The sequence below is a fragment of the Manis pentadactyla genome, chromosome 1 (assembly GCF_030020395.1).
Source record: "Manis pentadactyla isolate mManPen7 chromosome 1, mManPen7.hap1, whole genome shotgun sequence".
Classification (NCBI taxonomy): Eukaryota; Metazoa; Chordata; class Mammalia; order Pholidota; family Manidae; genus Manis; species Manis pentadactyla.
The window spans coordinates 208,594,006-208,609,061 of record NC_080019.1 but is presented as its reverse complement, the minus strand read 5'-3'; the positions used below and the strand labels follow the sequence as shown (position 1 = coordinate 208,609,061).

General features: G+C 37.2%; 1 protein-coding gene across 2 annotated transcripts in view; it reads left to right on the top strand.

Moving 5' to 3' along the window:
• GRM7 (glutamate metabotropic receptor 7) overlaps positions 1–15,056 on the top strand; it is a 906,501-nt gene that overhangs the window by 316,887 nt on the left and 574,558 nt on the right. For both annotated transcript variants that reach the window (XM_036878258.2, XM_036878256.2), the window contains exon 2: positions 404–620. In XM_036878258.2, the coding sequence (XP_036734153.2) occupies positions 404–620 (217 nt within the window). The remainder of the gene's footprint in view (positions 1–403; positions 621–15,056) is intronic.

The window sequence follows — 15,056 nt, the reverse complement described above, 5'->3', positions numbered from 1 at the left end:
TCATGAGCTGCCAGCTAACCCAAATCTCTGTGCACACTCCAGTTAGGCTGTTGTGGTTTTTGTTTCAGTCAGTTTCTAAGAAGTAAAATTTGATTCAAAATGTTAACCAGAATGGTTATGAATTCTTTTCCCACAGCCACCATGACCCATGTGATCCCCATACCATTCTCATTCCCAGTTCCCAAGAAGAGAAAGCAAAGGGCCCAAGGCACAAGAAGAGATGCTTTTATGCTGTCCAGAAGCAGTTGGTTCCTTTAGGTGGTCTATAGGTACATAGAATTTGGCAAAACACATATCCTCTTTGGGGCCCAAGCCCTGTGCTTTCAGTAAATGTTTGTAAGTGTAAATGAGTCTCTCCCACCTTGATGGTGTGCTCTCACGCGGTGCTTTCTTGTCTTTTCAGATCCCCCAGATTAGTTATGCATCAACGGCACCTGAGTTAAGTGACGACCGGCGTTATGACTTCTTCTCTCGCGTGGTCCCACCTGATTCCTTCCAAGCCCAGGCCATGGTAGACATTGTAAAGGCCCTCGGCTGGAATTACGTGTCTACACTCGCGTCTGAAGGAAGTTATGGAGAGAAAGGTGTGGAATCCTTCACGCAGATTTCCAAAGAGGCAGGTAGGAAGAGATCGCAATGATGAAGTTTACTCCCCCACCCCCCGACACCTGTGGCTCGGAGGGTTCTTGTCGATCTTTATTAAACTCCAGGTCACCACCAAATCCCCACTCACATTCTGCATTGCCTGCGAAGTAAATTTGTTAAGTCTTCATTTGTAACACTTTGCTGTTTTTGAAGAGAATGTTTTCAAAAGAGTGAAACTGAGGGCCCTTAAAGTATTAGTGGAATAAGTAGAAGAAAATGTTTATTAAAATTGAAACCTTACTTCAGTGTAGTGGATAACAGGGTGGATTGCAGCCTGCATGTGTAAAACAGAGACAGTGTGGCTAAATGTGCCCTTCATGCCCTTCCTCTCTGCCTCTCTCCAAAATGGGGAGGATTGCTTAGAATTATGAGAACCTAGTCATTTTGCTTTGAAGAATAATGACAGTGATGACTAAATGACTTGGCCAAAAGAAAGTTAAATAAATTATCCAGGCAGTAGAATGTATTTAAACAAATAGTCTTTGAAACATTAGATTATTTTGAGAAAGATAGTTCTATTAAGTTAGCATGTGGAGAAGTTTCTTTTATGTTTGTTTATTTAGCTCAAAATGGGAGTAATGGGTTCAAATATTTGGCCAGCTGGCTTCCATTGGGCAGATTTTGAAAAATGAGCAAAAGTTTCACACTTCAGAATCCTAACAATAAATATTCAGGCCTCCCTATATGGTAATATTGGGTATAGTAAGCACATGTTTAAAAAATGCATGTTTGGATATTCTTGTAAAGTCAGGTCCTCATTTTTGGTTGTAAGAATTTCATCTAATTCGAATTGTTGTTTACCAGAAGAGTCAACTCAGTAAAAAGCAGACAATCAAGCAATATCAATGTGGTCCTTTTCATGAAGAAAGAGGTCATAGATCCTGAAGACGTGGCTTTGTATTTGACTGTTAGACTACACACAGTCATATATGTACTATTTTATATATAGATGGTATATTTGCACACGGTTACTGAAAAAAGAGAGCCAGAACATGCTTGTGCATCCCATGATTTTAATTCAATGTCTCATGATTAGATTTAATTTCAAAAATTTACCGGAGAGCTAGGTCATTCTCATACTCCTCTTTCTGATTGAAACCCACTTACTCTTATTACGTCAGACTAGATAGTCCCTAGTCAGTGATGGGTCTCATCCTAAATGATGTTTTTAGGTTCACATTAACACATTCACAGAACTTCCCTGGTTCTGTTGGCTTGGCCCTGCATTCCTAGTGTCTTTTCCCATAGCTCTTATCACATCTTAGTATAACTTGATGTTGTTTTCTGTCTTCTTCCTTAGACTCTAAGAGGAGATGATATCTGTCTCATTCACAACTCCGGTCCCAGAGGCCGTGATTCTAAGGGCAACATTTCTAGTAGAATTCAGTTAGGAATGTTCTGATTAGGAAAAAGATCCTAACTCTGGCCTTGTGGCAAGCATGCTGTGATTTACAGGACTCATTAACAATGGACTTTGTTGATCTCCAAAGAAATACCTACTCATTGTTGATAACTATGTTTGTATTTCTTTGTTTCTTTGACTCCTCCTGCTTTGACCAAATTAATGCTTAGAGGATTACTTAAAGAAGTATCTAAAATATGATCATGAAAGCCAATAGATAGGGCAAGATGAAAAGAAAATATAAGTAAAATAATAAGATAAAGCTCAGAGATAAAGTTAAACTACCATCTTACTCTACATAATTGCTGCACATGGTTCTCAAATTTAATGTTGAACTTTGTACTGGACAAAACAAAGAACACTACCCATTTTGTTACAAAATTTCAGTGTTCATAAGGTCAAGATCTTGTTGATTATTCCATCAAGAGAATGTTTTCAAGGATAGGATCAAGACTAATTTTTGCTCTGGGTCTTTTATAGAAGCCTATGTTCCATAGACAGGTTAGTGGTGAGCTTCACATAGTTGCTTATGGCTGGTGTCACTTGGTGAAAACTTCAGGTGTAATATCAGTTTGCTGTTTAGTGACTTACAAGAAGGAAAAACTCTTGTAATGTGGTCTAAATTCCTCCACTCATAATTTTAGCTAATCATACACTGAAGTGGCCCAGCTCAAAAATAAAGATTGGCTCATTGTAGCCATTTTGGATGAAATCCACCAATCTGAGACTGTGAATCTGAGGTTGAGAGTAACTAAAACGCCAGCTGTGGAAAATACAAGAAAATATTGAGGGTTCAGGTAATGTCTTGCAGATTGGTTCTTTTCCTACAAGTATTGTGATGTTTGACATGCATTTATAGTACCTTTCATTGGAACCATAGCATATATGTCATGAACAAGTGAACTTCTGTATGGCAAGCACCCCTGCCTCCACCACCCCCCCCAAAAGAAGAAATGAAATGGGGAAATTACAATTTAAGTAGTATGTGGCACATCTACTCACTCAGTGTGTATTACTTAGAGAAAACCTGATATGGGAAACATGATTCCAATTTTTCTTCAGTCAGTTTCATTTATGTGAACCTCTCATAATGTGAGCATCTTGCTAACAGAAAGGTGACTCCAGTGCATAGAGATACATATTCATATGTAACAATCTCTAAAACAAATCCAACAGCTTCCTCTGATGTTCTGTCAATGAAACAGCAATATATTCTAATTCAGAAACATCAAAAAGAAAAAAAAATACTGCTTTATTGGAATTTCTGGGAAGTATGCAAGCTTAGGGAATTTTAGGGAATTTTCAAGGGTAATTTTTATGTTCACTTTTTCCCCTTGCCTGATGACTTTAGAAACTCACCCTTAAAAAAGATACAAGTCCATGTGTGTAGGAGGGGTGGTGTGGCAGAGAGATGGTACCATAAAGACATGGATTTGAGGAATAGGCTCTGTTACTTCTGTACAGTAAAACTTACGTGACTTAATTAATCAGTCTTCAGATTCCTCATGTAGAGAATGAGATTAATGATGCCTGCTTCATCAGGTTGACAAAATAAATATGATAATATATAGGGAAGCACTTAGCACACAACAATACCTGATCATCAGTGCATCACACCAGTTCCCTATAAATTAGCAGTATTATTGTTTGAGTTTGGAAAGTTTGAAAATAACCCGAGTGATAGGCAACATTTGCCATTAGTTTTAACTACGAGGTCATATATATTTTTTTAATGTATAATAGCCGAGTTGCTATTACTAATATGATTTCATCATATAAGCATAAAAAAAAAGGAAGCAAGCTTTCATGGTGTCCCATGTAGTGTGTGTGTGTTTGTGTCTGTGCGTGTGTGTATGTGAGAGAGAGAGAGAGACAGAGAGATTGAGAGAGAATGTAAGCTCAGTATGTCCCGTTTCTGTGTAGTGCTGGTGCACTTGAACGAGTTACTTCCATTCTTTCTGAACAATTTGATTTTGAAGATTGTGATTCTTCTCCTTTATAAATGTCTGTAAGAGTTACACTTTTTCAGGACACTTTAGTTCCAAAATTTAGTTTAGATTGAAATGTACTTTATTCCTGAAGCAGAGGCTGCTTGTAAACCCAGCACCTGATGCATGTCTGCCACGCACATAGTCACAGAACATGGGTGAGCTCTTTCTTATCCTCTGAGAGAACAAATCAGAACAGCAGTGGCAGAGCAAAGAAGCCGTCCTTCAGCGTGGGGCCACAAAGTCTGTTTGGAACATGAAATATGGACACGGTTGCTCTAAGCTGTCAGAGGAAACCTTAATGATTCTCATGTATAGTCATGGGAGATATAGAGATGCCTGGATGCTGCTCCTTGTTGAACTGTCAGAAAGGACTATAACCTGATTTTCTCAGATGATAAGATTTTATAAAACCATTATATTTGCATGAACTGCCCTGTTTATTTGAGTAGATGCATGTGCACTATCAACAAAAGCAGCTTATTGCTTAGTATATAAAGAATGAGAGAATATGCACTCCCAACATGCTTTAAAGGTCAGGTCAACGAAATAACCTAAACAGCCTAAATTACACATACGGACCCCTCTTTCTCAGTGAAAGTAAGAGAAAATGCTTATGGTAGCATATGGCACTAACATATTCCAGATCTTTTGAACCAAATTTGGTTCAAAGATCATCAGAGTAAGGACATCACATGTGACTTTCATAGTTTACCAATCAATTTTCAGGAGAATTCCATGATTATTCCTTCATAACATGACACAAAGAGAGATCATTTGTTACTGCCATTGTATCATGATACATGTCAACTTTTCAAAACCTGAATGAACATTTGAACATTCCTTTTTGGTAGCAATTGGTTCTATAAAGTAATTATTATTATTACTCAGGTAAACTGTAGAACATCTTCTTTGTTTAATACTTTATCTTGATGTAGAATATTCTTCCCTAGAGTAATTGGCTGAGGACGTAGTTGACCATTAGTAATTATTAATCTGCCCTCAGGTTTTCAGACCTTAGGAACGAGTTGAATTTGCTGATTAAGGAATTTTATTCTCTTTGTAGGATTCTGTGCTTCTCTCTCCTTCATAGATGAAATGTTTTCTTTGGTTGTGTGTTTCTTGTCAATTTTCCCTACTTTACTCTAACCTTTATGAGGTCAAGGACTTTGCCTTGTGACCCTATTCAGTAGCTTAATTTTTGGCATATAGAAAGTATTCAGTAAATATTTGTTAAGAGAAGAAGGGAAGAATTGTATCCCTTGCCTTTTAGGAAACAGAAAAAGCCATGTAGAGGAAGCACTTATATAGTATTTATGATATATAATTTTGTGACTTGTGAGTCTCAAAAAATTATATCCTAGACCTGTTATTTGAGTTGCCCTCACCCTGAACCTATTCCATTCTTTCTTCTTACCATCCCTGCACAAAACTTACAGCAGTATAACACAACAAATTAATCCTCAATACCACCATCTACATTGAATTTGAGGATTATCCCATGTTTGGTTATACTTTTCTCTCTGTGTCATGGTGAATATCAAAAACTGAGATATTTTAGTATCTATTTGGAGTCTTAATCAGTATTCAGTGGTCCCAGTTTAAATACGGGTAGTAAACATTCAGGGATTTGATAGCTAAATACAAATTCACAGGAACTCTCATGATGTCATTTAATTTTAGCTGTGCTAAAAAAACTAAGCTTCAAGAAGAGGCCTTACAATTTATTTCTGGACCCCCATCCTCACCTTTACTTTATTTCTGGGCACATTTGCTACACCGTGATTCAGAGCTGCAGTTTTCCCTGCCTCCCGATTAACTCCTCTAATATAGTATCCATTCAGCTATGATGATAATCTTTCTAAAATACAAATGAAACCATTTCATTGTTCTCGGCTTCCTTTTCCTCAGAAGATTAAGTAAAAGATGTCTAGCTTGGAATGTAAGTCCTTTCTGATCTAATGTCTGATTTAACCACCCACGTCATCCCCATTCTACCCCAATCCTCTTTCATTCTCACCTCAAGATCCCATAAATATGCTCTTTACCCCACCCCAGTCAACCTTCTGGGGACCTCAGGATATTCTTTGCTTTTGCAAATGCTTTGCTTTCTGCCTGACCTTCCAGCTAACTCCAATTTATTTTTCAAAGCATAACACCTTGGAAAAAGCTACCCCTGACTTAGTCTTCCCTCATGGTCCCTTTTAGAATTGTTATGTGTATGTCTGTCTTTTTTAACACCGCAATAATTTCAAGTCCATCGCTGTGAATGCATTCATAGAGAATGATTAAGTTCACAAATTTTGATGAGACAACAAGCCTTCATATCACTGTAGAACTAACGGGGCTAGATATTCATGTTTCAGCCTACTTCAAGGCCAGGACACAGCCACGTAACCCAGTACTGGCTGATCAGACGTACCCACTGTAGATGAAACACAAACTAAGACAGAGAAACAGGAGAAATGGAACCCCCCGTTTGTTGACAGTGGTGGGTGATATCCGTGTTCCAGGGGTAGGTTGGCTCTCCGGCATGGGCTGGCAGCTGTAGGACAGTCTCTGACTTCCCATTTCTGGGAAAGGCAGCAGCATGCTCTTGCTTCTGTGGTACTTCTTCTGTTTGGTTTTGATGGGGACAGCCTAGTCACCCTTTGTTTTGACTCATTTTACAACTGGTTCCCAGGCTTCCCCAGTGATTCTGTAAATTATCCAGCATAATTTAAATAAATTATTTTTAGACTTAATCTACACAGACTTCAATTGTTTGGCTTTTACCTTCATTAATAAAATTGAGAGTGTCGCTGCTGTGAGTTCCATAACGCCTTGTGCATGACTCTGTGTCATTGAGTTTGTTGCATGTCATCATAATCATTGTACTCTATTGAGTACATTTGAATGTAAGATTAGTGAAGACAGGCTTTATGCTGCATTTGACTTTCAAAACTCTTTACCCTGGATAGTGTCCAAAATAGATTAGGCTCAATGAATGCACATTGAATTTTGAAAGTCTATTAATAATATAAGAGGCGATAATGCCAGGGCTGTAGTTGGTGCAGTGAAACTGTCGGAAGTTTATCCAGTTTTGGTTTTCTAAAGTTACCATTAGTGTGCTGTAATAAATGGACTTTACAGAAGAAAAAAATGAGGTAAGAAATCAGATGATATGCTTACATTCATACAGTGCGTGTCTGAGTACTTTTTTTGTGTCCAATACTGTTCCAGCATAGTAATGATAAATAATAATTATAGTAGTAACAGCAGTAAGATAAAAAATAATCTCTGCTTTCTAAAAGTAGAAATACATATGTAGAGCAGTGAATACAGCCTGGTTGGGGCATGTGCAGAGAAGAAGGTAGACGCTTACCCCACAGGTAAGTAGGAGCCAGCAGACAAGGCTGACCTACATGGGGTGGTAAATGATATTTTAAGAAGAAAGAGTGGCTTTGAAAACCCAGAATGAAATTGTATAATGGCACTGGAATTTGTAACTGATACAAGAGAAATAGCATTACTTGGAAAAAAATTACGACTCTTGAATTACTATGGTTTAAAGTTTTCCCACACAACATGCATGAGAACTAGTGCAGAAAATGTTTGGGTTTTGGGCCAAGAAACTTCCGGTTCGGACCCTAACTCTTCCCATAAATGGAAGCCTGCATACTGTTTGTTTGGGTAACAGAGTCATCAAAGTTTGAAAAAACTAGTCTCTCTTGGTTTAGGTAGTTCACAGATGCATATTATCCTTATTGCAAAGGATGAATTTCTTCCAGGCAATAGACTGTCATTGTTGATGTACTAGAAATATATGATAGTATTTTTTCTGCATGAAGAAACAGAAAATGGAAAAGCACATCTCAGCAATTCTTTCTCATCTCTTCCACCTACCCTCACTGCATCTGAGCCACGAGGAGTAATGTGAAGAGGTCTGAAGATAAATTGAGCCCCTCCTTTGTTCACCTACTTGGTATGATCACCATGTGTTGCAGGTTTTAAAGAGAGAGAGGACATCAGTTTTCCAGCATTGAGGTTAGAGATGTATTGAAAAGAAACAGAGTCCATCTTCAAATCCAGAGAATTCTACTGAAAAATAGAACTTCTTGGGCAGTTGGGTAGAGGGAAGATCATTACCAATCGAAGTAGAGCACTTGAGTATGAATCCCATTAAGTCTGCACACAGTGTGAAAGAGGTTTTTCCTACCATAATTTCAAGGCTCTACCTAAAAGTTGGGGGTGGGAGGTGGTGTCACTGTCAAAAAATGCTATCTTTTTGGTTGCCTTTGCAATCAAAGAGGCTTCCAAGTGTTCCTCTCCACTGGGACAGGCAAGTAAAAGTGGGGAGCTGGTTTGAACTGCACCTGCACAGTAAAAGGCAATATTCATCAAAATAGAGACAAGGAGATGGGCACTGGAATTAGTCAACTGGGTAGTTCTGAAAAATAGGCAGATAATCCAGTCCAAGAAACATTAAATTAATAATCAGTTGCTTGCAAAGTATCTGTTTACTAGACTTCAACTCCTTCCTAAATTATTTTGTATTTTGAACAACTTCATGCACATAAATGTAGCCTCGTGAGACCTTCACAGAGGGATGATCTGTTTTCTTTCTATTTGGCTATTGGATCCTTGCTTTTAAATTTTTTGAAAGATTCATAGGAAATTCTAAAAAGCCCCACATCAATTGCATTAGCACTCTCAGGCAAACTGAAGGACAGCAGATGATCAAGATCTCTGGCAGTAATAATGGCCACCCTAAACACATAATACATTGACTGATTTTGAAATACTTTGACCTTGTATAGCTCCAAATTTGCCTCTTCCCAGTTCTTCACATTACTTGTTACTCTTTTGGCTAGACGTCTTAAATTGCAAGCACTTAAAACAGAATCAGATTCAGAGATAAAGTAAATAAACTGTTGGTTACCAGAGGGAGAAGTGAAGGGGAAAGGGGAGCAAAAAAGGTGGAAGGGATTAAGATATTCAAACTTCCAAGTATAATATAAAGAAGTCACAAGAATGTGGCATAGGGAATATATGTCAATAACATTGTAATAATTTTGCATGGTGACAGATGGTGATGACTTCTTGTGGGGATCATCTCATATTGTATAAAAATACTGAATCACTGATGTACACCTGAAATGAATAGGATAGTGTGTATCTATTAAACTTTCATTAAAAAAGTTAAAAAAACTTATTGCCAGTAATCATTAGTAGGTATTATTCCTTTCATTAATATTTTGGAGTTGGCATTAACTGTTAAGCAAACTCATTTTTAGATAGGGCTGTCATCACACTCTGTAGGCCAAAGTATTAGGATGACCCTTTGAGAAACTAGTGTGTTGGCTACAACACAGGCTGTTATATACAAGGGAGAATATTAAAAGCTAAATCACCATAATGATGCATGGGTCTTAAGAGAAAATTTGAGGTATATATTTGAAGAGCTTAAAAATAACAGAATGTTTACTAAAAATGTCCATGCACAAAAATGGTTTCTTTTTTCTAGAGTATTAGTGACCTTTGGATTTAAATATAAACATCAAAAAAATTAAAAATAAAAACAGAAATGCATACCTGGCAGACTTCTTATTAAATAAGAGAAATTCCCTTGTGAAAGATGAACCAAAATTATAACTACATGAATGTCAATAAATGGTGACTAATTATATAGACGTATGTTGCTTTTGGAGTCTTAATGCTAAAGGGTACAGAAATTATTGATTTTTCTGGTCAAAACATTTTGAGAAAAAGTGTTTAATACTTAGTCCAATATGAGAATTGTGAGTGTTATTTTCCTAAAACCTGGTATATTGTGACGTACTTAATACACATTCCACTCTCCACAATTTTGATTAAGTAATGTAAATTAGTTACTGAATGGAATAATTACTGAAGGAGGGTTAGTTAACACCTACTACCACACATAATTACTATTCCATTCTTTGTGGTGAGAACATTAAAGATATGCTCTCAACAGATTTCAAGTATATAATACAGTATTGCCAACTATAATCACCATGCTGTACCTTAGATCCCTGAGCTTTATTCCTTATAACTGAAAGTTGGCTCCCTGTGACTGCTTCTCCTAATTTCCCATACCTCCCAGTCCCTGGCAACTCCCATTCTGCTCGCTGTTGCTTTGAGTTCAGCTCTTTTAGATTCCACATACAAGCGAGATTATGCAGTATTTGTCTTTCTCTGTCTGACTTATTTCACTTATTAGCATAATGCCCCCAAGGTCCATCCCTATTGTTGCAAATAGCAGGCTTTCCTTCTTTCTGAAGGCTGAATGATAGTCTGTTGTACATATATATATGCCACACTTAAAAAAATCCATTCATCCATAGATGGACACCTAAGTTGTTCCCTTATCTTGGCTATTGTAATAAGGCTATAATAAACAGAGTCCAGACATCTCTTCAAGATACTGATTTTATTTCCTTTAGATATATAGACATATTTACCCAGAAGTGTAATTGTTGAATTATATGGTAGATTTATTTTTAATTTTTTTGAGGAATTTCCATAATGGTTCCCATAGTGGCTTTACAGATTTACATTCCTACCAACAGTGCACAAGGGTTCCTTTTTCTCCACATCCTGCCCAACACTTATCTTTTGTCTTTTTGAAAATAGCCATTCTTACAGGTGTGAGATGGTGTCTCATTGTGGTTTTGGTTTGCAATTCGCTGATGATTAGTGATGTTAAGCCTTTTTTTTATGTACTTGCTTGACATTTGTTTGCCTTTTTTGGAAAAATGCCTATTCAGATGCCCTGGGTGTTTTTAAACCAGCCTGTCTTTGTTGTTGTTGTTGTTTGTCTTATTTTTGCTGTTGACTATACATTTTGGATATTAAGCCCTTATCAGATACATGATTTGTAAATATTTTCTTCCATTCTGTAGGTTTTCCTTTTATTTTGTTGATTATTTCTTCTGCCATGCAGATATTACTTATTTTGATGTAGTTCCACTCAATTATTTTTGCTTTTAATATTTGTGGTTTTTGATGGTGCATCTAAAATGTCATTGCCAAGACCAATATCAAGAAGCATTTTCCCTGTGTTTTCTTCTGGTAATTTTACAGTTTCAGGTCTTTTGTTTATGTCTTTGATCTATTTCAAGTTAAATTTTGTGAGTGGTAGAAGATGGAGTCTAATTTCATTCTTTTGTGTTGATTATCTACTTTCCTGATACCATTTTTTTTTTAAGAATATTATGTTTACTAGGCTCTCCCCTACCCCAAGTCCCCCCCACAAACCCCATTACAGTCACTTTCCATCAGCATAGTAAGATGTTGTAGAATCACTATTTGTCTTCTCTGTATTGCAAAGCCCTCCCCTTTCCTCCACCCCCTACATTATACATGCTAATCATAATACCCCCTTTCTTCTTCCCCGCCCTTATCCCTCTCTACCCTCCCATTCTCCCCAGTCTCTTTCCCTTTGGTAACTGTTAGTCCATTCTTAGGTTCTGTGATTCTGCTGCTGTTTTGTTCTTTCAGTTTTTCTTCTGTTCTTATACTCCACAGATGAGTGAAATCATTTGGTATTTGTCTTTTTCCGCTTGGCTTATTTCACTGAGCATAATACCCTCCAGCTCCATCCATGTTGTTGCAAATGGTAGGATTTGTTTTCTTCTTATGGCTGAATAATATTCCATTGTGTATAAGTACCACATCTTCTTTATCCATTAATCTACTGATGGACACTTAGGTTGCTTCCATTTCTTGGCTATTGTAAATAGTGCAGCGATAAACATAGGGGTGCATCTGTCTTTTTCAAACTGGAGTGCTGCATCCTTAGGGTAAATTCCTAGAAGTGGAATTCCTGGGTCAAATGGTAAGTCTATTTTGAGCATTTTGAGGAACCTCCATATTGCTTTCCACAATGGTTGAACTAATTTACATTCCCACCAGCAGTGTAGGAGGGTTCCCCTTTCGCCGCAACCTCGCCAACATTTGTTGTTGTTTGTCTTTTGGATGGTGGCGATCCTTACTGGTGTGAGGTGATATCTCACTGTGGTTTCAATTTGCATTTCTCTGAATAACTAGCGATGTGGAGCATCTTTTCATGTGCCTGTTGGCCATCTGAATTTCTTCTTTGGAGAACTGTCTGTACAGCAACTCTGCCCATTTTTTAATTGGATTATTTGCTTTTTGTTTGTTGAGGAGCATGAGCTCTTATATATTTTGGATGTCAAGCCTTTATCGGATCTGTCATTTACGAAAATATTCTCCCATACTGTAGGGTACCTTTTTGTTCTATTGATGGTGTCCTTTGCTGTACAGAAGCTTTTCAGCTTGATATAGTCCCACTTGTTCATTTTTGCTTTTGTTTTCCTTGCCCGGGGAGATATATTCATGAAAACGTTACTAATGTTCACATCCAAGAGATTTTTGCCTATATGTTTTTTTCTAAGAGTTTTATGGTTTCATGACTTACATTCAGGTTTTTGATCCATTTTGAATTTACTTTTGTGTATGGGGTTAGACAGTGATCCAGTTTCATTCTCTTACATGTAGCTGTCCAGTTCTGCCAGCACCATCTGTTGACGAGACTGTCATTTCCCCATTGTATGTCCATGGTTCCTTTATCAAATATTAATTGAACATATATGTTTGGGTTAATGTCTGGAGACTCTAATCTGTTCCACTGGTCTGTGGCTCTGTTCTTGTGCCAGTACCAAATTGTCTTGATTACTATGGCTTTGTAGTAGAGCTTGAAGTTGGGGAGTGAGATCCCTGCCACTTTATTTTTCTTTCTCAGGATTGCTTTGGCTATTCGGGGTCTTTGGTGTTTCCATATGAATTTCTGAAGTATTTGTTCCAGTTCATTGAAGAATGCTGTTGGTAATTTGATAGGGAGTGCATCAAATCTGTATATTGCTTTGGGCAGGATTGCCATTTTGATGATATTAATTCTTTCCAGCCAAGAGCATGGGATGAGTTTCCATTTGTTAGTATCATCTTTAATTTCTCTTAAGAGTGTCTTATAGTTTTCAGAGTATAGGTCTTTCACTTCTTTGGTTAGGTTTATTCCTAGGTATTTTATTCTTTTTGATGTGATTGTGAATGGAATTGTTTTCCTGATTTCTCTTTCTATTGGCTCATCATTAGTGTATAGGAAAGCCACAGATTTCTGTGTGTTAATTTTGTATCCTGCAACTTTGCTGTATTCTGATATTAGTTCTAGTAGTTTTGGAGTGGAGTCTTTAGGGTTTCTTATGGACAATATCATGTCATCTGTGAATAGTGACAGTTTAACTTCTTCACCAATCTGGATTCCTTGTATTTCTTTGTTTTGTCTAATTGCCATGGGTAGGACCTCCAGTACTATGTTAAATAACAGTGGGGAGAGTGGGCATCTCTGTCTAGTTCCCGATCTCAGAGGAAAAGCTTTCAGCATCTCGCAGTTAAGTATGATGTTGGCTGTGGGTCTACCATATATGGCCTTTATTATGTTGAGGTACTTGCCCTCTATACCCATTTTGCTGAGAGTGTTTATCATGAATGTATGTTTAATTTTTTCGAATGCTTTTTCAGCATCTATGGAGATGATCATGTGGTTTTTGTCTTTCTTTTTGTTGATGTGGTGGATGATGTTGATGGATTTTCAAATGTTGTACCATCTTTGCATCCCTGGGATGAATCCCACTTGGTCGTTTTGTATGATCATTTTGATATATTTTTGATTTCGGTTTGCTAATATTTTATTGAGTATTTTTGCATCTACGTTCATCAGGGATATTGGTCTGTAATTTTCTTTTTTGGTGGGGACTTTGCCTGGTTTTGGTATTAGGGTGATGTTGGCTTCATAGAATGAGTTTGGGAGTATTCCCTCCTCTTCTATTTTTTGGAAAACTTTAAGGAGAATGGGTATTATATCTTCTCTGTATGTCTGATAAAATTCGGAGGTAAGTCCATCTGGCCCAGGGGTTTTTTTCCTGGGTAGTTTTTTGATTCCTGCTTCAATTTCTTTGCTGGTAATTGGTTTGTTTAGATTTTGTGTTTCTTCCTTGGTCAGTCTTGGAAGGTTGTATTTTTCTAGGAAGCCGTCCATTTCTTCTAGGTTTTCCAGCTTCTTAGCACATAGGTTTTCATAGTACTCTCTAATAATTCTTTGTATTTCTGTTGGGTCCATCATGATGTTTCCTTTCTCATTTCTGATTCTGTTGATGTGTGTTGATTCTCTTTTTCTCTTAATAAGTCTGACTAGAGGCTTATCTATTTCGTTTATTTTCTCAAAGAACCAGCTCTTGGTTTCATTGATTTTTTCTATTGTTTTATTCTTCTCAATTTTGTTTATTTCTTCTCTGATCTTTATTATGTCCCTCCTTCTGCTGACTTTAGGCCTCATTTGTTCTTCTTTTTCCAATTTTGATAACTGTGATGTTAGACTATTCATTTGGGTTTGTTCTTCCTTCTTTAAATATGCCTGGATTGCTATATACTTTCCTCTTAAGACTGCTTTCGCTGCATCCCACAGAAGTTGGGGCTTTGTGTTGTTGTTGTCATTTATTTCCATATATTGCTGGATCTCCATTTTAATTTGGTCTTGATCCATTGACTATTTAGAAGTGTGCTGTTAAGCCTCCATGTGTTTGTGAGCCTTTTTGCTTTCTTGCTACAATTTATTTCTAGTTTTACACCTTTGTGGTCTGAAAAGTTGGTTGGTAGGATTTCAATCTTTTTGAATTTACTGAGGCTCTTTTTGTGGCCTAGTATGTGGTCTATTCTAGAGAATGTTCCATGTGCAGTTGAGAAGAATGTGTATCCTGTTGCTTTTGGATGTAGAGTTCTATAGATGTCTATTAGGTCCATCTGTTCTAGTGTGTTGTTCAGTGCCTCTGTGTCCTTACTTATTTTCTTTCTCATGGAACTGTCCTTTGGAGTGAATGGTGTGTTGAAGTCTCCTAAAATGAGTGCATTGCATTCTATTTCCTCCTTTAGTTCTGTTAGTATTTGTTTCACATATGCTGGTGCTCCTGTGTTGGGTGCATATATATTTAGAATGGTTATAT